The sequence below is a fragment of the Gobius niger genome, assembly GCF_951799975.1.
Source record: "Gobius niger genome assembly, chromosome: 14".
NCBI classification, from domain to species: domain Eukaryota; kingdom Metazoa; phylum Chordata; class Actinopteri; order Gobiiformes; family Gobiidae; genus Gobius; species Gobius niger.
In genome coordinates, this window is record NC_136865.1 from 15,705,597 (window position 1) to 15,727,616 (window position 22,020).

At 42.2% G+C, this 22,020-nt stretch overlaps 1 protein-coding gene across 1 annotated transcript in view; it reads right to left on the reverse strand.

Annotated features, from left to right (window-relative positions):
- gabbr2 (gamma-aminobutyric acid (GABA) B receptor, 2) overlaps positions 1-13,450 on the reverse strand; it is a 96,618-nt gene extending 83,168 nt beyond the window's left edge. The window contains exon 1 of the mRNA XM_079570669.1: positions 12,497-13,450. Coding sequence (XP_079426795.1) covers positions 12,497-12,811 — 315 coding nt within the window. The 5' untranslated portion in view covers positions 12,812-13,450. The remainder of the gene's footprint in view (positions 1-12,496) is intronic.
- Between the last annotated feature and the right edge of the window lie 8,570 nt (positions 13,451-22,020).

Sequence of the window (22,020 nt, forward strand, 5' to 3'; positions counted from 1 at the left end):
AAGGAATGCAAGAACATAATACGATATTGAAGCTGCTCTGTCCAAAACGGTACAGTGGTCATGTCATTTTCAATATTAAGACAAAACAAAGAGTGAAGCAGCCATAACATATATGTTCAATGAAACACAGAGTGAAGCTTCCCAGACCAGACCTGTCTCTGCATGTGTCTTGTTCGTCATGTGTTGGATCACACAGCTCTGAGGTCCAGCTGATCTCAGACCTGATATAAACACGTTCTCTGTCAGAGCTAATGGGCTACACTACCTTTGCCTTACTGTGTAGCATTTCCCAGCACACACTCCCGACTCAGGAGAGGTTGTGACTTGGGCTGAAGTGGTGAGTACTCGGCTGGTGAAACAGGATGTTTTATCAGGCAGTGCCAGTGGGGACTTGTACTGTCTGCCCTCTGATCTGTGTTCCCATCAGCAGAGCCAGGATGCATCACTAATGGGCACCTTTACCTGCTCCATAAAGAAGATGCAAATAATATCATACACAAAGTAAACTGATTCAACGTGGTAATACAGCAGAAGTGAAGACGGACTGTGCTGCTCAAACTAAGAGCATCGGCTATGATGAATAAACCAGTGTTGTGACTCACAGCTCAGAAAAGGCTCCTGCATTACAGATATGAAAGTTAAGTGGCATGCACAGAGCAGGGCTGAAGGAGGCTGAGAGAGGAGAGGAGCTGGCTGTGTGCTCTTCGTCTGGTCTGCACAAGTGTCATCTGTGCTGCCTGTCTTTTTAGGCACTGGTGTGGAACAGGCCTGACTTGTTGGGGCTTTGAACCGCGTGCGTGAAGGCTGTGTGCCTCTCACTAAATCTAAGGGTTCATGTAACCTGGATAAAGCTAGAATATGTGCAGCACTCCAAGTTGAGTGCTACACAAACATTTGGTATGACTCCCGATGACATTCTTTGAGAATAAAAGAGACTTTAAGTGTAAGTAATTGACTGGGTGACACATTAAACAGTGTTTGCCCAATAAATAAAGACATATTCAAAGAGGGTGAGAGAGACCTTAAGCAACTGTCAGGGCCAGGACTTGAGAAACGGTGAGGTGAGCTTTGAGCCTGTGTTCAAAAGTCCCTGGATGCTTTTGCTGCTTTTTTTTAAATTTCAATTGCAACATTTTTACTTCTATCCTCCGCCATCACCATGTTCGTTTGCCATCATTTGGCCATAACTTTTTCTAAATCCTCAAGTCACACTGAACTACCATTTAAGAGGCTGGATGCAAGCTCGCAATTTTATGCTCACTACTGCCACCTCAGGCTATATGTGTAACTGCACCTTCTATAAGCTCGTGCATGATGGTAATTCGGACCGAAGTGACACCTTTTTGAGTGACAGTGCAGGATTTTAGAGGCAGTTGTGGTGAACAGGTCTGGTCTCATTCTACACATTAGGACATAAATGGAACATGTAGGTGGAGGAAAATACATAATTTTAACATTTTTAAACTCCCTATAGTCCCTTTAACTAACTCAAACTACTCAAGTCAAACCAAATTGCAGGAGCCTGACATGTTGGATTTTTGTGAGATGGAAATCTCACAAAAATACACAAATCTTGCAAGAATTCATCTTTGCTATGCCCAATCCCGTCAGACCTTGGAAGCTAAGCAGGGAAGGGCCTGGTCGGTACTTGGATGGGAGACCGTTTGGTAACACCAGGAAGCCTAGCGAATGTAGTGAGTGAGTGAGTGGTTGGTGGTGGTCGGAGGGGCCGATGGCGCAGACTGGTTGCCTCGCTTCCGTCAGTCTACCCCAGGGCAGCTGTGGCTACAATAGTAGCTTACCACCACCGAGTATGGAGTGAACGAATAGTGCAATGTAAAGCGTCTTTGAGTGTCCAGAGCGCTATATAAAACCAATGCATTATTATTATTATTATTATTATTATTGAGAATTCAGCGTGTCTTCAGAAACTTAATTCACTTGCTATGTTCAATTATACTCTTTTCAGAACCTTCAGAATCACTGGAGACCCCACACAAAGTCTCTTCAAGGTAATGCCTTCAGGGAAATAACTGCAAAATCCATGGGCCGGTCGACTGAAAAACAGTTTTCTCCACCAGGCTATCAGGAAGCTGAACTCTCCCTCAGCCCTCCCCATGCCCCCACCCCCCACCCCACCAAGGACTTGAGAGAAAAGATTCATATGAATTGACAATAAAATCTTTGAATTGAATGAATCTTCAGTGTTGAGATAAAAGCTGGAACTAAAGCTTACCATACCGTTGGCCTACTGCTGTGCCTTTATATGTTTGTACAGGCAAAAGAGAAACACAAACAAACAGAGAAAAAAAAATCTAAGCTTCAGAGCAGAAAGCCCACACTTTAGCAGCACACTCTCCTCATTATTCTTGTTTTCTGCCAGAGCCCTGCAGGTTAAAACACTACATATTAACCATGCACACCAAAGGAAACATACATCTCCATTATCTGCTTGTGCCGCGTCATTATTTGCACATTGAGATCATTGTAACAAAAAGACAAAGACACTACGTTCTTGAAAACACACACAGGGGTTTAGATGAAGGAGTCAAGTCAAGCTAAGGTGCAAGAGCATTGACATTGAGAGCAACTGAAGTGTTCTCTGACAGGAAGTAGAAGAAGATCCAATTAAAGACGAGTGCTAGCTGCTACAGGGTGAATATGTACAGATGCGAGTGTTGTCTTGTGTGGGTGAAACCACAGATGCCAATGTGCCTATTAGAGAGTGTCAGGGCCAAAGCAAAGAAAGTAGAGAAGATTAGGAAAATGATGTAAACAGGCGTGTGCGCGATGCTATATTTACACTACACTGTGCACTAGTGCTGTTAACTTGGCCAGAAGACTGTGCTTTGTATGGCTGCTATAAATAAACCAGCTACTGTACTCTTACACTATGAGCCCAATGAATGTGCTTGACCAGGCGAGCAAACAGAAACAGAACAGGCCTGGGCACACTACCAAATCATTTCATCCCATAAAAAAGGCGATGCACATGCATGTACGGTCAATGCCCCGTTTTGTAAAAGGTTCAGTGCTTAAAGAATGCTATTCGCGGCTCTGTCATACACTGTGTTATGTAATGTAGAGTAAATCCACGACACAAGAGTAGTAATTGTGCAAAAATGACTCCTAACCATCATTACTATGCACCAGAGATGACTCAGACTTCAACTTGGACATGCACATTCATAACTTGGACTTAGTGAATTGAAGACTTGACTCAAACTGGTCCTAAGTGACACAAATCTTTGTATGTTGGTCGCGATTCATAACGTGCTCAAAGCTCACGCTGGTCCACATAAAAAAAGGCCCCTGCAGTTGAACAGCCCGTTCCATTCCTCATGTCACTCAAAGCCATGTCTTAATCAACCGCTTTCTTCCTCCTTGAGCCCCCCCCTCCTCGTATCTGTCCCTCCTTTTCCCCACATCCCATCTCCTCGACTATTCTCTGGCTCTCTTCCTCATTCTAAACCATAACCCTTAATCTCTCTCAGAGCCAAATCAGCAGATTAGATAGTGACTCTGGCTCAGACTTTGCCGAGCAGTTTAATGTTCCGTTCAGAGAAAGTTAGCAGTAGATTAAATCCAAGAAATCTCTTTCTCTCCTCCCCTTTCCAACCCTGAGACATGAGCACAGACGGTGTGTGACAAGCAACAAAACAGAGACTGTTTCAGCTGTGGTCGCCTCGCATTATTGTCTACACCAGTCTATGCAGACAATGCAAACTCACAGCACAGTATAATGATACAATGAACACCGAAAAATAACTGTTCTGTTCTGAGGATTTGAAAAGACACTACTGTAAATTTATATTAATTTTTTAGTTAAATCTACTGGAACACGAAGGATGTGCTCAAATGGCGATGGAGCACAATTGCCTCATATGATTTGAACACACATGTCAACAAATCAGACACGTATATGCATCCATTGATTGAGTTGCAACAGGCAAGGACTAACAAACATTTACAAATGGAGGCCCCAGAGAGAGGCTTATGCAAGGGTTGTCTCCACTAAGGGGTTAATCAATCAGTCTCACCATAATCAGGGGCATGACAGGAGCGGAGTCCCTGGCTTTTACACAGACGTCCTCAGGTCAATAATAATGATATGTGACCGCGCGCTTCGTCACTACCAGCATACGTCACATCAGTCTGAGAGCGGAGTGTGCCATGCAGTGCTGCTGCTGCTGGAGAGGGCTCTGGGCTGTCAGTCTACAGTAAACAGGGAAGTGGGAGACCAGTACTTGTACACAGTGGACACTCATCATCTAATAGATTCCCTTCATTTTAACATTTTTAAACTCCGTATAGTCCCTTTAAACATCAGCCACAGAGCGTTCCTTTAAGGGCCAGACAAACTGAGAGAATAGGCCGAGCACTCTTCAGCACAGCCACACAATACTGTCACTAATGTTAAGTGGCAGCTCTAGCAGCTTTAGAGTTTATTTTGTCTCTTTGATAAAGCCTTAGGAATCAGTGCCGTCCGGCTGCCCAGCCCCCACACTCACTGCTCCCAGTGGGTGGTGTTTTCCTGCCAGCCGCAGCATGTGACAGCAGCAGCAGCAGCAGCAGCAGCAGCAGCAGCAGTACATGAGCGGAGCCCCAACTCTGCACTGGCCTCATCCTCCACGAATTCTCAACAAGAGCATTATTTTTGCATCATTCTGCCATCCGACACAGCGTGGACCCTTAATAAATTCCTCTTTGCCTTCAGAGGAACACAGAACTCAATATAACCACTGTTTTTCTGTTTGTTTTTTTATTTGTTTGTTTGTGTTTGTTTGTTTGTTTAATTCAAATCCACATTATATACTGAACACCTATATGGCACAGCAATGTTTTGTGGGGAATCCAGTTGTAAATAAAACATCATTCCTTAGTGAGATCTGAGTTCTGAAGACATGCAGCCTCCAGTGTCCCAGCAGCTGCGTAAATATTTCAATTATTCTCATGAATAAATGAAATAAATAGGCGCTGACTTTATTCTTGGTCCTGCCTGTGTTGTGATGGGACAGCTGTGACATGTGACAAGACTCTGCCAAAGGCTTCCATTCCAAATACAATCAAAGCAGCAATTTAGAAGATATGAAAGGCAACATTTATCAGCTTCATTTGAAGGCGAAAAAAGAAAAAAATTTATACTGCCACAAAAAGAGGATTTCTTGATCGAAAAACATTTAAGAAAAAAGCTTTAATTTCCATCACGGAGATTGCTTCCATTTTCCCTGAAGGAGTTATTTCCCCACCCCCCCTTTTTTTAAGCTTTTCAACTGTCACAGCATGTTTTCTGTAGTCTCTAAGACTGTAACAGACTTGTTTCAGACATGGTTGGCATTTAAATTTGTTCTCTATTACAGAAAGAAGAAAGGTTATGGCCTGACCCCTCAGCTTTGGTCAGATATGCTGCCTTAAGACACAACAGAGCTGATTCAAATCGGGGCAACACAACATGCCAACACTGAGACTGCTGTTGACGCGTAACAAATATAAAAAGATGCCGTAACTCTATGAAAACAAATGTTAAATGAGAATGTCTCTTGGAGAAGGTTAGGTTTAGAGAATGGATTAGTGAAGCAACCCAAACTAACACACACTGCTAAAAAGTAGAAGGAGTAGAAGGCATTGCTTGGGATAGACAATTGAGCACTTGTAGACGTGGGGTGGCGTGTATGCTGGCATGAAGGCCTTGGAGAAATCAATAGAAAGTCCCTGGTGTGTTGGAGCAAGTCAACAGAGCAGAGAGCACGGGCTGAGGGTGTACAGATAATATTTATGTAGAAGGAGGCTGCCAACCACCACAGGGACCATCTGTAATTCTGATTCACACTACTTTAAAGCATTGATATAATACATGCCGTTTATTCAACAAGAAGATTTGCTGCAACAGGTCAGTGCTTCAATTATTCAATGCATTCTCTCCCAAGTTCAGGATTATTGAGCCCCCACATGTAACTAGGTTGTATTCTGTTGTGCAGACACTATTAGCCACATAGATGTCTTTTGTGTCCTAATTGAGTCTATTGGATTCCTCTTACATTAGAAGGCAGGATGGCCAGAGGTTTGCAGCCTTGTTTAACTGCCGAGGCCCAAAAGGCTTTCCTTTACACTTTGCTACATTTCTGTATAGAATCTTTTTCATGTTTTCCCGAAGGACATCTTTACACTGCTAATGGCCATGATAATTTTTCATAGGAATACAAATAAGAGGAGTAATTAGAGTAGGCAACACAGACCTCAGTTTACCACAAATGAGCGCTTTTCTTTGTATAATCTCTGCAAATAGACTCAGGAGAGCAGGTGTGCCTTGGCTAGGCAGTAGGTCGACATGATACCAGTGCAACATATTAAGATGTTGATGCGTGGCCTTAGGAATAATGTCCGCCATTCTTCCAGATGGCCCTTGGAATTATCTCTTTTATGTGGGATAATGAAATCTCTCTCACTATCCAACTGCTTTCTATTGAATTACCACAATAGGCAACAATCCTTCCCAACATGGATGTCACTGTCCACTGTAAATATCAATCACAGACAACTGGGGTAATGAAAACTCTCAGAAGCCCTGAACAATCACGCAGGGAAAAGCAGCGATGATGCATGACAGGAATGCTCTGCTTCTATAAAATGAAAGAGTCTTTCTAAAAAGCAGCACGTCATTCTGAAGACAAACGACCTGTCACTGTAGTGGCAGGTCTGCATGCTGTAAAGCCTGTACACTGCATGTGATGTTTTGCCTTGGTGAATTAATTGCATTATTTGTCTTGTGTTCAGAAGATTGCTTGTCCAGTGACATCAAATCTCAAGACAGTATCTTACCTTGGATATAATAAAACAGTTTCATTAAAAAAGCTGCACACTGTATCTTTTTAAAACATTTAACCTCCCACTGAGATTCATATGTGTCCTGCTCGCAGAGAAGTGAGGACTTTGGAGTTTAAAGCCATTATAAAGGGTGGGTATTTATGTATGAAAAGCCATGCTATGCCAAGCTTGGGTCTTTTTCTAAAATCAATACACATATGCCAATATTAGTGTAACTATATTTACTATAACACAATGTAAACACTGTTTTACGGTATAGTCCCTAACAGGAAGTAGACTAGTAAAAGGAGGCGGTAGGTCAAGTCAGAGCACTCAGACCAATAAAGAAGGCAATAAAAGGCTCCAGCCTTACTGTAACAGTTCATTAGTCAGTCCGGCTGCTGTGGATCCCACTAATCGTAAGCACCGCCCATCCATCAGCTCAATACACACATTTCCCATTCAGTGTGTTTTCTGTGCATTGAGAACTGACAGTCAGACTGAATTTGTGCTTTTATTATTTACAACATGTTCAGGTAAGGTTTTGGACAGGTAATAACTGATGTTAATAGACACAAATGCACAGATAGGTCTTGGTTTCAAATTATTTCCTAGTCTACTCATCCTTAGTGCACAGCCTATTCTGATCAAATTGTTGTAATTGGCTCCTAAAGACAGGGAGAGCCTGTTCACTGAGTCTGTGCACAGCCACTTGAAAAGTGGAGCCAGAGCAGGTTACACAGTTGATGCTATTGTCTGCTGTTATCTCTCTTGGCTCACAATGCATTCACCATCGGCTATCCAAAGAGGCCTCAGTAATCACCACAGGGAAGTGCAGCACTATAAGTAGCAGCAAATGGACAAAGGTCTGATGTTTATCACTGGATGCTGCTCAGAGCAGGGGAAGACTGGGTCCACATAGCAAATTGCTTCACATTTCCACTGTCCGCTGAGAAAATTACAAGAATTATAACATCGAAATATGAGACAGTTCGGAGGAAAACAAAGGACAGACATTATCATTAGTATTATTATTATTATTGTTGTTATTATTATTATTAACTAATATCCCAGTTTTTAATCGCCCAGCTTCCAAGTCCTCTACGTGGACCTTAGGATATTGGCAGAGTTAATTTCATAGACAGAGCCCTCTTGAGGATGTGCGCTGCGTCAAGGAGGGTTGTTTATTGGAGTTCATGGATGTTGCCTGGAATTTGTTCTAGGTATTTATTAATTCCCTTTATTATTATTATCATCATCATCATCATTACTATTAATAATGTGTTTTTTTGTTGTTGTAAGAATGGTTGTTTTCCAAAATGTTCATATGCACATCAAACTGAAGCAAAGAGCAGTTCTGTCTTGATTAACACAATGTATGTGTGTGTCTGTGTACATATAATTCTATGTCCAGAGGGAACAGCATAAATATGACCTACAAAGCAAAGACAGCGTTGAATATGGTAGACATTTAGCAAAACACTGTGGCACCTGCCTGAGTTTCCACACATCCCAGCTGCGGCCATGACAACCACCCTGCCCCTGGGAACAAATGTTAAGTGCCACTGACCCCTGGGAGTAGGGCGCACACATGCTACAATCATAGTCCCCACATGCTGCAGAGTCAACACATGGCGGCTGATGTGTCACTGTGTCTCCTGCAACTGCCTGTGATGACGAGCTTCCATGCTTTTGGCTAAGAATTACACTAGGTTTAATGTGATTACAGCACAAGGGCAGACTCTCTCCACCACTGCGCTGTGCCTCCCCTCCTGAGGGTGAAGAGAGAGCAGTATTTGTTTCAATCTCTAATGACAACAGTATTTTTCCATCATCCTCGAGGCTGGAAAGATCGAGGCTCCGTAAACAATGTATAATAAAGGTGAGATTTTGCTATTTCTGCCTAAAAGTATAAAATGTATTTTCATCATATGGGGGTGAAAGATGTATGTTCAAACGAGATCAAAAGGAAGCCTGGGAAGAGCCGACTGTCGCAGATCTGGTGCATCTTATGAACAGTAAATGATCACATTTATACATTTATTTGTTTATTTGGTTGGGACCGTGCATGTTAATGAACAGACATGGGAATCATGCATGTAAACATGCCACGTTGGATTGTAGCCTTGGGCTAATTTGCATCCGTTGTCCCACACTCGTACCCTCAAACGCACTCTCGTTCATCCTGGCTATTGTACCTGTTTTTAGTGGTAGGAGAAATTGGAGTACCCAGAGGAAACGTACACAGACACGGGAAGAACATGCAAACTCCACACAGAAAGGCCCCGTCCAGGTGGGAATCGAACCTGGGACCTAGCTGTGAATCAGCACTAACCGCTGCAGTACCGTGACGCCCACCTTTCTACCTCACATGAGGCACTCTAAGTGCTTTACATGATCATTTGTAATGCATTTAGACTTACAGACCATCACTGTAAGAAACTATGCCCTTTCCTGGCAAAGAAAATGAAATCCATAGAAAACACAGTTCACAGTTACAAATCTATCAATAAAAAGGTTATTTTTGTGAGGACAATATGCAAGCTTTGTAAACAATGTTGAATTTACATGGCTAAAATGAGTTTTGTTTCGCCATTGATTAACAACTTGTACTAGCAAGTAGCTGCATCCCAGGCTTTATACTGTATTGTCAACTGTGGTTCATCCGCATGAATGTTCACATCCCTCCTCCCACTCATCCAAAACAGACGATTTCCTGTTCCACCAACAGCAGCGCACACTGATACTGGGCAGGCAACCAGCAAGCGTTTTGCTTTAGGTCACTCTCAAGTAGTAGTATTCATTTCAATTGCTCTTGAATTGTTCAGGTACATCCCTGAAGTCCAAGTGCATTTTTCATAGATTACTGCCAAATTCAGCTCTTGCTCCAAATCTCTTATCACTAAAGACTCAAACAATTGTGACAATTACATAGGAAAGAGTTGCGAAAGGCCACATAATCTGTTACATAATTTCACATTTTTTGTTTCTATTACAACAAACACAGGACTTGTATTTGTTTTCACAGCACTTTGATTTAGAGGGTTTTGTGTGTTTTTTTCATCAAAGACACTTGTACATAATGAATTGCATGACACAATACATTTTGTGAACCTGCCCTCTCAAACACTCCACTCCAGTCCTATTTTCTTCTAGATCCAGTCTTACCTGCAGTTTACCCTCTCCTCCGGTATTCACAATCAATATTACATCATACATGTATCTACATAACACTCCATTTATTGGTTCTTCATGGAGAATACGACCACTGAACTGAACTCTAAAAACAAAAAACAGCATATAAAAAGCACATTTCTAATTTGATAAATGGTTATATCATTAAAACAATATCTGAACAGAATCCCCAAGCTTCTGTTGCTTGTAAAGCACCTCATCCTGTGCTCTGTTATTGCATTAAAGACCAAATGTCTTCTGACAAAGTGACAGTGATGTGCTCAGGGGGTGTTCATTCCTGTATGAACAAGAGCGCAGCGAGGTGGTCGCACACTCACCACTATGAACACAAATGTGACATGTTGCATTTGCTCCTCAGAGGAAGGCAGATATCTGTGTGCACATATACAGCCTATAGGTCATGGTGCACACAGTCTCCAGGGGCCCATAGCACTGCATGGATGGACATGGCACTATAAATACCATCTCCATACTGTATCTGTTGCACTGTACATAGAAAGGGTCTGTCATCTATACCTCTGTGGTTCTATTGATTTGCATTTAAAAATACATGTGTTCACTTCTGTTAGTCCATGAGGAGAGACACATGATAGTAAGGCTCATGAGTACCCTACACATAAGCTGCAAATCCTGAATGCTCTTCGCAAGGCCATGCAGAGAAGATTAATAAAATGAATGAATGTAAGGATAAATGATGATGAAAGAAAAAAAGGACACTTCAGTATCTCTTAACGAGTGTCTGTTCACATTGGTCTTCTGCCCTCAGCCTGTGAAGCAGCCTTCGCTTAGCCCAGAATGCGTTCATTGCCAAAAGACTCGAATCCATCCTCCTCCGATGCTTCCTGTCCTCTCCAAAGCTTTGATCCTCTAAGCCTGCAGAGTTACAGTATCAGTGCTCACTTACACTAACACCCACACTCACTCTGGAGGAGCAGCTCCAGCCGTCCACTCAATATAATCCAACCTGCATTTTGCCACTTGGGATGCACTGATTCTGGAGCTATCAGAAGTGTTTTTGTCATTGTTTGCTGTCATTGGTACATTCATTGTTTTGTCCACTCACAGATAACTGCCCGTCTCACACGACAGAGTTATGCCAACATATGATGTTTACATTATAGAGGGGTGGATCTCAGCTGGTCTAGGCCTGGACCTACTGAGTCTACCCATGGCTACACCGACAGAGGATAAAGGGATAAAGAGCCTCTGCACAGGGACTGATTACTTACATCTGCCAGGCTAAATCCCAGTGCCCACAAACACAACCACTGCACTGCTGCAACCAGAGCAGTGATGCATGTGTCCTTTCCTGACATCAGCAGGAGGTGAGTGGGAGGCTTGTATGTTTAACACTTTTTTTCAGGTGTAAGTAGTTTCATCATGTTTTTTTTTTTCTTATGTGAGACTTATGCAAGATTATCAAGCATCAGTTGATTTCAAATACATCATTACTGTAGCATACATTTTATTTAGGTTTGTGATATCATGTACACACAGTACATGATAACAAACACTCCACAGTTGTATAGAAATGATCAATGTAGACAAGCTCACATCATTCACCACTAAAGCTCTTGCTGATGGAGACGACTTCTGGGATTGGAGAACAACCCTTGGCCTGAGCAACCTAGAATGGATTACATCAGTGGTTCTCAAACTGTGGTTCTACTGTTGGTACTTGGTATTCTTCAAGTGGTTCGCAGGGTCATCTGAAATTTTAGACCATTATTTTAGTCCAATGTAGGTCTATTTGAGTCCCTTTTTAGACCGAGTTTAGTCCTGATTTGATCTTGAACTATGGTACTTGGCATGTTAAACGTTTTAAAATATTTCAGTCATATAGGCATTTAGATATGCATGTACCATCTTACTATTTAGAGGAGCTATAGCTCAACATAATAATTTTAAATCTGCAGTGGTATTTCCTCTAAATATTATTTTGGACAGGCTACATGCTCTGACTTTAGAAAGGCCTGAGCCTCTCTCAAATTACGGTTTGAAACTACAACTCGAACCAGGAAGCAGGCACAACAAAAATGAAGAATTCAGCCATAGTTAAAGATGCTGATCGTGACTGAAATTCTCAGCAGTAGACTACACCACAGAATGTCGCACACTCTGCATGACGGGAGTCCTATGGTCAGATATGAATGACACCATGAAATGTACCACCGTGGTTCGTGGTTGTCCCCTGCGCCACTGACCGTTACAATAGCACTATCTTTTATGCAGGGATTACACCTGTCAAGATTTAAATGACGAAACATTAGACAGGACATGTAGGCTAAACGTGCGCAGAGACAGCACAATCCATTTCAAGTCAGGACATAAACATTTACTACTTTTAAGCATGTGCGGCAAGACCCCTGGAACGCGCACTGTGAAGCGCTGCGGACCAACGCGCGAACACAGGACACGTGAGCGCGCGCGCGCACACGCTGGGACAGACAACGGTTGTACCAGCTGCAGCTTAGTGAAAAGATTTAGTATTGTTTACCTCAGTGTCATAGATTTTTGTGATGAGAGAGAAGGTGTACTTCCTAGACTCCCGGATGTGCTTGATGGCCAGCTGGACCGCAGGCTCAATCCCCTGGCTGATACTGCTCATTAGAGCAGACTCGTTCATTGGCATAAGAACCATTATGGGTAAGTTCTCCCCGTCCTTTGCGAACCAGTTGTTGTCCTGTCCGTGCTTAGTGCGGTCATTGCACACCTTGGCCAAAGCAGACTGGAAGAGCAGGGCAGATAGGAGCAGGCATCCCATCGGGAGGAACATCCCCCAGCCGCCGCAGTCCCCCCGGGATGGACCCATGCTACCGTATGCAGTGACCAAAATGATCCCACCGATGCCTTACTGATCGGGCATCGTCCGGAGTGCACAGACGCTGTCTGTCGAAGAAACAAAATAGAGACGACAATCACCGCAGAAGCCCCTGCAGTGGGCAGCGCGTCTTCTCACCCTGGCACAAACTGAGCAAATGTTTTTAGTCGAGGAGAGCTCCAGTCAAAGATTATTCCGAATAGGTTTCGCGGTGCAACAGAACGAATAGCCTATATCGCCAGTAGAACTCCAGTCAATGAAGCATCCCATTTACTCTCTTTCAGCTTGTATCTGAAGAGACTTGTATCTGAGGTACACAGATGTCCCGAAGCGTTAACCTCTGTAAAAGACGGGATCAATCACTAGGTAACAGTTGAAACAGAGACGTCCAAAGTAAATTCCCAGAAAAGAGCCACTGCGCGCATCCTTGCTGAGCGTAACGCTCAATAGATGGATGAAATACGTTTTTTGCACATATAAAAGGAATGCAATCTGGTAGCTTAGCTGCTGTGTTCCGAGGACTGAATGTCGAGAAAGAATGTCTTTGGCGGGGCAGGGATGCTCCTCTTCGATGGTGCGTCAAAGAAGCAAGCACTGCCGCCGTTGCTGCTGCTGACAACGCGCGCAAGAGGGAGCAGTGAGGAGGAGGAGGAGAGGAAGGGGGTGGGGGCAGGCTGCAATGGCATTATGTGGACAGCCTCATCTGCAGTTTGACAGCCAATGCTGATTTACTGTGCTTTACATACTACAGGCAAACGACGTTTAAATAAGCAGAACTATTTTATTAGAGAATGTAAATGTGAAATGCCATACAACAGGAACATAAACCCCATAAACCTTGATCAATAACATAAGGGTGGTGAAAATAATTTACATATGAGAGAAGAACGACGTAATTTAAGACGCAAGCACTGCTATGAACTATTGCATCGTGAATACTTATTCAGCACCCTGGATAGCTCCACGTTCAGACCAAATGCTCTGTCAAGCACAGGCACTTTCCACGCACTTGAAGACGCATGAAAGTTCTTAAAGAAAGCTAAATAATAGCCACTGAAATAGGCCTATGTGACTATGTTATCAAACTGCTGTTGTTGTCACAACACCTGTTAGCGCGTGTGCTTCACAGCTGGAAGGTCTAAGTTCGATTCCCACCTGGACCGGGCCTTTCTCTGTCTGTGCATGTGCGTGTGCGTGTGTGTGCGTGTGCGTGTGCGTGTGTGTGTGTGTGTGTGTGTGCAGTTGCGACAGCGCTTCTGTCGCTTCTGTCAGTCTCCACCAGGGAAACTGAAGCTACACACGTAGCTTACCAACACCAAGTATGGAGTGAATGTAAATTGTCTCATGTAAAGCGCTTTGTGACCCTGTCTGTGAAAGGCGCTATGTAAATAAAGTTCTTCCTCTTCTTCTAATAAATTATTGTAGCCTTTTTATCAAGCCATGTTCTGCAAAGGAAAAATATGTTAAAGCCAAGTTTGTGATCATAGAGATAATCATGATGTCACCACAAGTTTAAAGGGTCCAGTCTCAAGTCAACAGTGGCATCGCGCCACTGCAGCTTCTCTGCTGTAGTGGGCTCATGTCACACTGTCAGCCTGATAATTAAGACCTGAGGTGGTAACAGGCCAAATGAGCTAGGGCTCGAAAGAGGCTATCATTCAATAGCCCCAACTATTCATAAAATTGTTACTCACTAGTTGCTATAGAGACATGCTTTTGCACAAAATCAGGACCAAGTGTAATGACTTTCAAGATGTGCACTAATACAAGCAGCACAAGTTTTCAACAAGAACAAAAAGATGAAAAATTGATTGTATATCTAAATATACATATACTCAAAATATACTTCAATTTATCAGAATGGATTCCACATTGAGGAATGCTCATGTTCAGAGGATTCAAAGCTGATATCTGAAGGGGGCAACACAATTACTTGATGAGAGGGGTGCCAATAATTGTGACATAGGAAATACTGTATTTATTTATTTTCAATCCTTTGTGCTAGAAAATTACCAGTATTCCTATTTTGTAGTGACTATATTTTTGTAAGTATGTTGAGTATAATAGTTTGGAACCCACCATGCCTCCAGTATCAGCGAATATTGGTGCTAGAATGAGTATGTGAATGGGTGAGTGGTCCCTTTCTGTAAAGTACTTGGCATCCCTAGTGTAGGTGGAAAAGCCCTATAATTTAAGACCAAATACATTCACATTTCAATCACATTCAAAGTTAAAAGTACATATGGCAAATCGATATGCAAATAACTTCACATTAGAAGGCAGATGATTTGGTTACCCAAAAGAATACATGGAGATCACATGTCTCATTGCTGATGGCTGAGGTGCCTAATATGCTGCCCTTTCACCACACCACTTTTTGGACTGACACAAATATATATCATATGTCCCACAAAAAGGAAGCCAGCCATTATATAGTATTTGGTTTGTCTAACTTTGATACAAATAAAGATGAATCCATTTGCACTCACCCATCACACAAAGCACTCTCTCTGCGTGCCTCTGCCCCAAGAGCTATAAGCTCCTCTGTGAGAGTGCCAGTGTGCCAGGCCTCAGATCAGCTGCTGGAGGATCGATCTGCAGCAGACTCTCTTCATTAGGAGTCCCTGAGGCCAGGCCACCTGCCACTCACTCACCACTACTCTCTCCGCTTTGCAGCATCGCACAGTCTGCCGCTGGGCCTCACATGGATTTTGTGTCCCAATGTCTTATCTCACACCTTCTGTGTTATTGTTGCTGATAGGGAAAGAACTCTGCAATGCGATGGCCACAAAGTTGGTGTATGATGTCGGCAATTGTGCATGCAAGGAAAGAAACAAAATAACAAAATAGTCATTTAATGTACATGACTGGCCACATCAAGTGGAAACATATTTTGACTCTATTGTCACTTTTTAATCCCTCCATTGTATTATTGTTTTTTTACTATTTGACTGCATTACTATAATGAAAATGACATTTTCAAATGAAATTACAGAGGTTTAAACATTGCATGCATGTAACATTCTTTTTTCTTATTGACACAACAGTGAATGTCCTCCATCCCTACATCGAACTTGGCATACTAACCAAACTAACCCTAACAGCCAAATAAGACAGGTTCCTTTGTTTAGTAAACCAAACAGCTAAAGCTAATCACGTTTTGGAGAAGGTAATCAAAGAGCTGCTGTGGGCAGAAGTGGAGCTGGCCAACAGGCCTGGCACAAGGCACTTCCCCTCCATGGACACACAAAGGTCTAATAGCTGTAGCACTTGAGCTGGATAAAAGCGGGTGTTGAAAGCAGAGTTAGGCAGAGAGTGGCGCTGGCCCTGCTTCCTGCTTCTTCTCCACATGTCTGCCGCCTCATAACCTCCATGTTAAGGCCAATATAGAACAATCGCATACGATACCTGCTGAGCATTCCTGCTATTTGCACTGATGCCACCACACTCACCTACACCGACAGGTCTCATCAATAAAGGCAAAAAAAGGAAAGTTATTAATTCTTAGCAAAGCATTTCAGTCAATTGAATATACATCTATTTCAGCTCAAGTTAAAAACAATATCATCTCATTACACCATGAAATTAAATACATTTTGACAAGAAACCCGTTATTAAATAATTACAAATACTGCAGTGTCATGGATCGAAAAAGTAGTGGTTAGGAATTGAGATGATGACTCACATTTTGGCATTCTCTGCACATGCTTGCATACCAAAATACAACATAAGCTGCCTCACGTGACCCCGGATGCCCTATAGTCCACACACTGTGACCCAGGGGCTGCTTGGGTAACACACCAGCAGGGTAGATGAAGTTATAACCACAAGCAATTAGCGCATCGTCTGACAGTGAGAGTGTTCTTATGTCTCCACTCAAAGCTTTCCGGAGCCCCACCACGATGAGCTGCATCGATCACGCAGCAGCATAGGTCAGCGGCCTGTTCACTGCTGCTACCACCACCATGAGCTTTGGCATTCTGTGGGACACACAGGAGGTAGTCTAAAAAGCTGTTGCCGCTGCTTTTCTACACAAATGCACGGCTAAATACTGTGCCGAGACAAAGTAAGTACACCGTCTGGAATTTCTCACATTTCTGCCGAAACTGGTCACTAAATGTGGTCTAATCTTCATCAAAATCACAGGTATGATTACACAGTGTCTGCCTGAACTAATATCACCCAAACATTTACATTTGATCATATTTTTATTGGCCATAACGTGTAAACATTCTCAGGAGAGCGTGGAATAAGTAAGTACACCGCCTGAATCTCACTGAACTGCAGCAGTTTTGTAAAGAGGAATGGTCCAAGATTCATCCTGATCGCTGTGAGCGTCTAATCTGCAACGACAGAAAAGCAGTTATTGCTGCAAAAGAAGGATCAGCAGCTATTTAATATAAGGGATCACTTACTTATTCCACGCTGCTGTGACTGTCTCGTGTTTTTCTGCAAAATATCTTGATAAACTGGTGAATTAATTTTTACATTTATGATAGCACGTTGTCCAGTCCCTGAGGCAACAAAACAGCCCCACATCATGATTCTCCTGCCCAGTGAGGACAGGGTTTTGATGTCGGTGTGCTGATCCATTTGTCCTCCACACATGACGTTGTGTGTTCCTCCCAAACCATTCAACTTTGGTTTGCGAAAGAAATATTCTGTGGACTGTTGGACCCAAAGTTGAACAGTTTGGTAGGAACACACAACGTCATGTGTACTTGCCCTTTGAGATGTGTCGCTCGGACATTTGTTGTCTTTGTGTTCTATTTTGTTCTGAAATATGTTTTTAGAGCAACTTTAGTTACAATATTGAATTTACTTATTTATAATTTGATTGTACCTTTATTTAAATGGAAAAATCCAATGAGATATGGATTTGTTTTTTCAGGGGAGTCATGGATTCACACAGAAATCCCTTCAGTTCCTTCACAATGCACTTTGATCACACACTTTATCGTAAATACCTCTTGTGTTGTTTTTGTTTTTAGTTACAACTTTGTAATTTAAGCTCATTTAACTTAACCATTCTGCTTATTTATAGCAGTAATTATTCTATTACTATCAACATTTGTTCTTTTTCTACTAAGACAATCGTTAACAGTTCATACTAAGAGGACAGTATGAACCTTTTGCAAAGAAAAAAAAACTTTCATTTTTGCTTCTAAGATTACTGTTAGAACTAGCTACTGTAACAATTTCCCTAGATCCACTTTATTGGATCAATAAACTTTATTGATCTCCCGGGAAATTGCATTGTTACAGAAGACTTATTGTCATGTTGCCTGTGCCTTTGAGCTTCTTTTTTGTTTGTTTGCCAAGAGCATTTTTTTTTTCCATTTCTTTATTTCCCTTGTCTGCTCATGTTTAAAGCAGAATAATCACACTGGCGAAATGGTTTATCATCCATAAATGATCATTACATCAATCTTTTTCTGTTTGACCAACCACTATAAACAGCACTAACAGCTACATTGGTCTATTACTAAAGATTTACTGTGTGTCTAGTTAAAAACTGCTTAGATTCTATTGTCCTCTGATAACAATAGCAAAAACCCCTCCCCGGCTAAATTGCTGCATATGCTCCATCTATCTAGGCTAAAATTTCCACTGCCAGTGTATTTGGTTGTCTGTTCAACTGAGCACATCATCATCACATCAGCCATGAATTATGCAAAAGTAGGAATACATTTTCCCCCAGACTTGGCAAGAACTTTAAGTGCTGCTTCTCTCTTAAAAGAACATTAGCCAGTTCTCACATGCCTGCACTCAGAGGCTGCTGCTTCCTGTTTTCCCCTGTAGTTTATTTCCCACTGCTTTTGCATGGTAAGATGAGGAAAAATAAAGATAACACAAAAATAACTACTAGCAGGAAATTAGGCTACATAATAATGTGCCGTAGCTATGCTGAGAACATAGTCACGCCAGACAGGCTGCATGTATGAGGTAAATAAAGAACAAATGTGCGCCAGTGCTGAGCTGCTTAATTCGCACACACTCAGGGCCTGCAGCAGCCTGGAGAAACAAAAATTCAATTCATTCTTACGTTGTGAAGCGCTGCGAGGCGGATGGACGTGAAGGTGTGGGGGAAACAGGCGATACCACTCAGGTTACGCAGTGAAGGAGGCCTCGGCTGTGAGGAGGAGGCGCACGCAGTTAGCTCATGTATGAGGAGGCATGTCGATGTTCAAGTAGAGCGGAGGAGGCCTGTCCTGAACTGAGCTAACTTTAGAAAAACACACAGCACTCACTGCACCACAGGTTTAGCACCGTAGCCCGTACAGGAAGCATGTGCGTCATATGCAGGCCCCCGACACATCACACTCCTATTATTACATGGAGGCAAGGCAACTTTATTTATACCGCGCATTTCACACACAAGGCGACTGTAACTTTTGTCACTGAGGTATACGGAGGCTTTTTACGATCACATATTTTTGACATGTTTTGAAAATTTGCCGTAGGTATTAGGCCTAATGTTTGTGTCCTGTGCAAGGTTTAGTTTTACACCACCAGCTCACACCTCGGTCATGAGACCACCTTACAGATGAAGGTCTATGATGATGATGACATCGGGGTTAAACAGCAGGAAAAACCTCAAACCTGTGGACCAGGCAGGTTTTAGAAGGAAAATAGTTGCTATCAGCTGTCAACTCTCTCAGATGACAAGTCAGTAAGTATGTGCTTTATTTGTCAATGTACAAGCATACAAAGAAATAGTGTTCAGGTGTTAGTCCTGAGCCGCTGTGACTGAGCCGCGCCACCACAGTGGGCCAACGTGACCAGCACGTTTTTGGAGGTCGGGAAGAAGAAACCTGCCTGGCTGCCTTCAGTCATCTCTGATCTTATGAAATGGTGCAGCGCCTCCTGGGTTTGTCCCTGTTTCAGAGCGTGGTGTCCTGCACTGGTCAGCTCCACCTCCTCCTTCAAAGAGTTTAGCAGTTAATCTTTTTTATTCTCCAGTGAACGTCCATTAGCCAGAACGTTGGTGCCTGATGAAGTTGACAAAACCTTAAACCTCTATTTTTAAACATTTATTATTATTTTTTGATGCATGATCTTATTTTTAAACACGGGAAAGATATAAATGGTAATTTCTGGCTGTCCATGTGAACATGAAAAGCAAGTTTATTTCATTACTTTGTTCCGTCATGCAGCACCTCTGACGGAGAGGACGTTTTAAGGTGACAGTGTTGACAACTTCAGATCTTTGAAAAGTATTAAAAGTAGTTTACACAGTTTTATTAAAAAATAAGATTAAATACAATATTTTTTTCACAGCCATATCCACCAGTGTCCAAAAAGCAGCTCTTTATGTCTTGCACATTGATCAGTACCAGGATCTTAGGGAATAGGCATTGATGAGGCTACTATGAATCCAGGCTATAATTCATAGGTCACAGATCATGTGTATGTGTCTTTGCATTTTAAGAGCTTTTATAGCCTATACGAAGAATAACATGAAGATTAATACTCCCCTTATTTCCATTTACTACAATGTAAGCCTTAAAAAAAGCAATACCAAGTAACTGACCTAAAACAAGTGCAAAAGCAAAACTAATCAAGAACATGATTATGTCCTTTTTGTTGGGGTGGGAGAGCCAGTCCATTTAGCAAGCCATCAAGTAATGTGGTGAGGTGAAATGAATTGGAGTGAAGGTGGAATGGCTAATCACCTGTGGGCACATTTTATCTGGTAGGAACACATTAAAGATGTATTCTGTCTGCACTGGCTCGGCTGGAGGAGGAGGCTGTGAAAAATTGCAGTCTGCTGCAGTGTGAATCAATGGGACTCTGGCAATCTCAGGATTTTCGCCAAATACAAAAATACACTTAAGTGGGGAAAAAGTGCAGCATAGGGACACTTAGCTCCAACACAACAAGTTCCAGATTGTCTTTTTAGAGGAAATTCGCAAAGCAGGCTGGTATACTTTATTAAAAGCTATACTAGCAGATTGATTCCTATGTCAGTGGTAACATTTATAAGAGATGCTTATTTTTGCTAAAAGTAAAGCAGCTTAATTATTTACTTGAGTAAGATTAAGAATACTTAATAGCACTGAAAAAACAAAACATGTGAAAATACATTGATAAACGAAAATAGGTCCAGTGAATTATTCCGAAAACAAGGTACAAGCAACATTAATTATTTTGTTTCCATTTGTAAATACAAAGCTCTTGTCACTCCTGTTCACAATGGAGGAGTAAACCCTTTTTTTCTGCTCAACAAACAGCACTGATACCTTTGCTTATATTTAGTGACTACATTTTTATTAGAACAATATTAAGTGGATAGATATATATTTTTTTTTTTACATAAATCAAAACTTTGTAACAGCGAGACCCATCCACCTGATGATGGAATGGCATACGCTGAATTAAAATGTGTGGCTATCACTGTATCTAGGCCTCACATGTTTATGGCACAATGTGGAAGTCCCTCCTGAAACAGAAAGTGTGTCATCTAATGTATGCAGCCACTGTTCCTGAGCTGTTCAGGGGATTGGGATTACATCAACTAAACCGCGTGTGCGCGCGCGCGTGCGTGCGTGTGTGCGTGTGTGTGCGTGTGTGTGCGTGTGTGTGTGTGTTCCTTTGGCTCTTCACTCCTGACAACTGAAGCTCCAGCCTCCAAAGACCTACACTGAAGGGAGCACTGTTTTGCATTATCATTAAAGACACATATGGGTGTGGGAAAGCAGGTGCTGTGCGGATGCCACAGAGGATCAAAAGCCTTACAACTTTGTGCTCTCTCTGCTCTGTTTATCAATGTAAATTTTATCTTATTATTGGTGATCATATTTTGGCAGGGTTTGTTTTCCTTGTAAAACACTGATTTGCAGTTTATCATAACAGTAGGATTTCTGGAAAGATTTTCTTTTCCATCCACACAAGCCTGTTCGTCTCTTGTGGTGCCTTCTGCGGGATACAAATGTTCCAGCGTCATTATTTTTAGCACTGTGATACACTTTAAAGCTGGAGCTGAATCCGAAAGCAGATTTTTCCATATGCATATATGAAAGGCTTTATCTTTCATAGGCGTTTCACATGGGGCTCTCAGTAGTAAGACAGAGAGGGCCCTTAACATGAAGGGGGCAGAGAGACTTAGCCCTCAGCAGCTGGTGATCACAAAAATCAGATACGGTTGACAAGGCTAACCCTCTGGGCTTCTTCATTCATGTCACCTTCAATGTCAATTT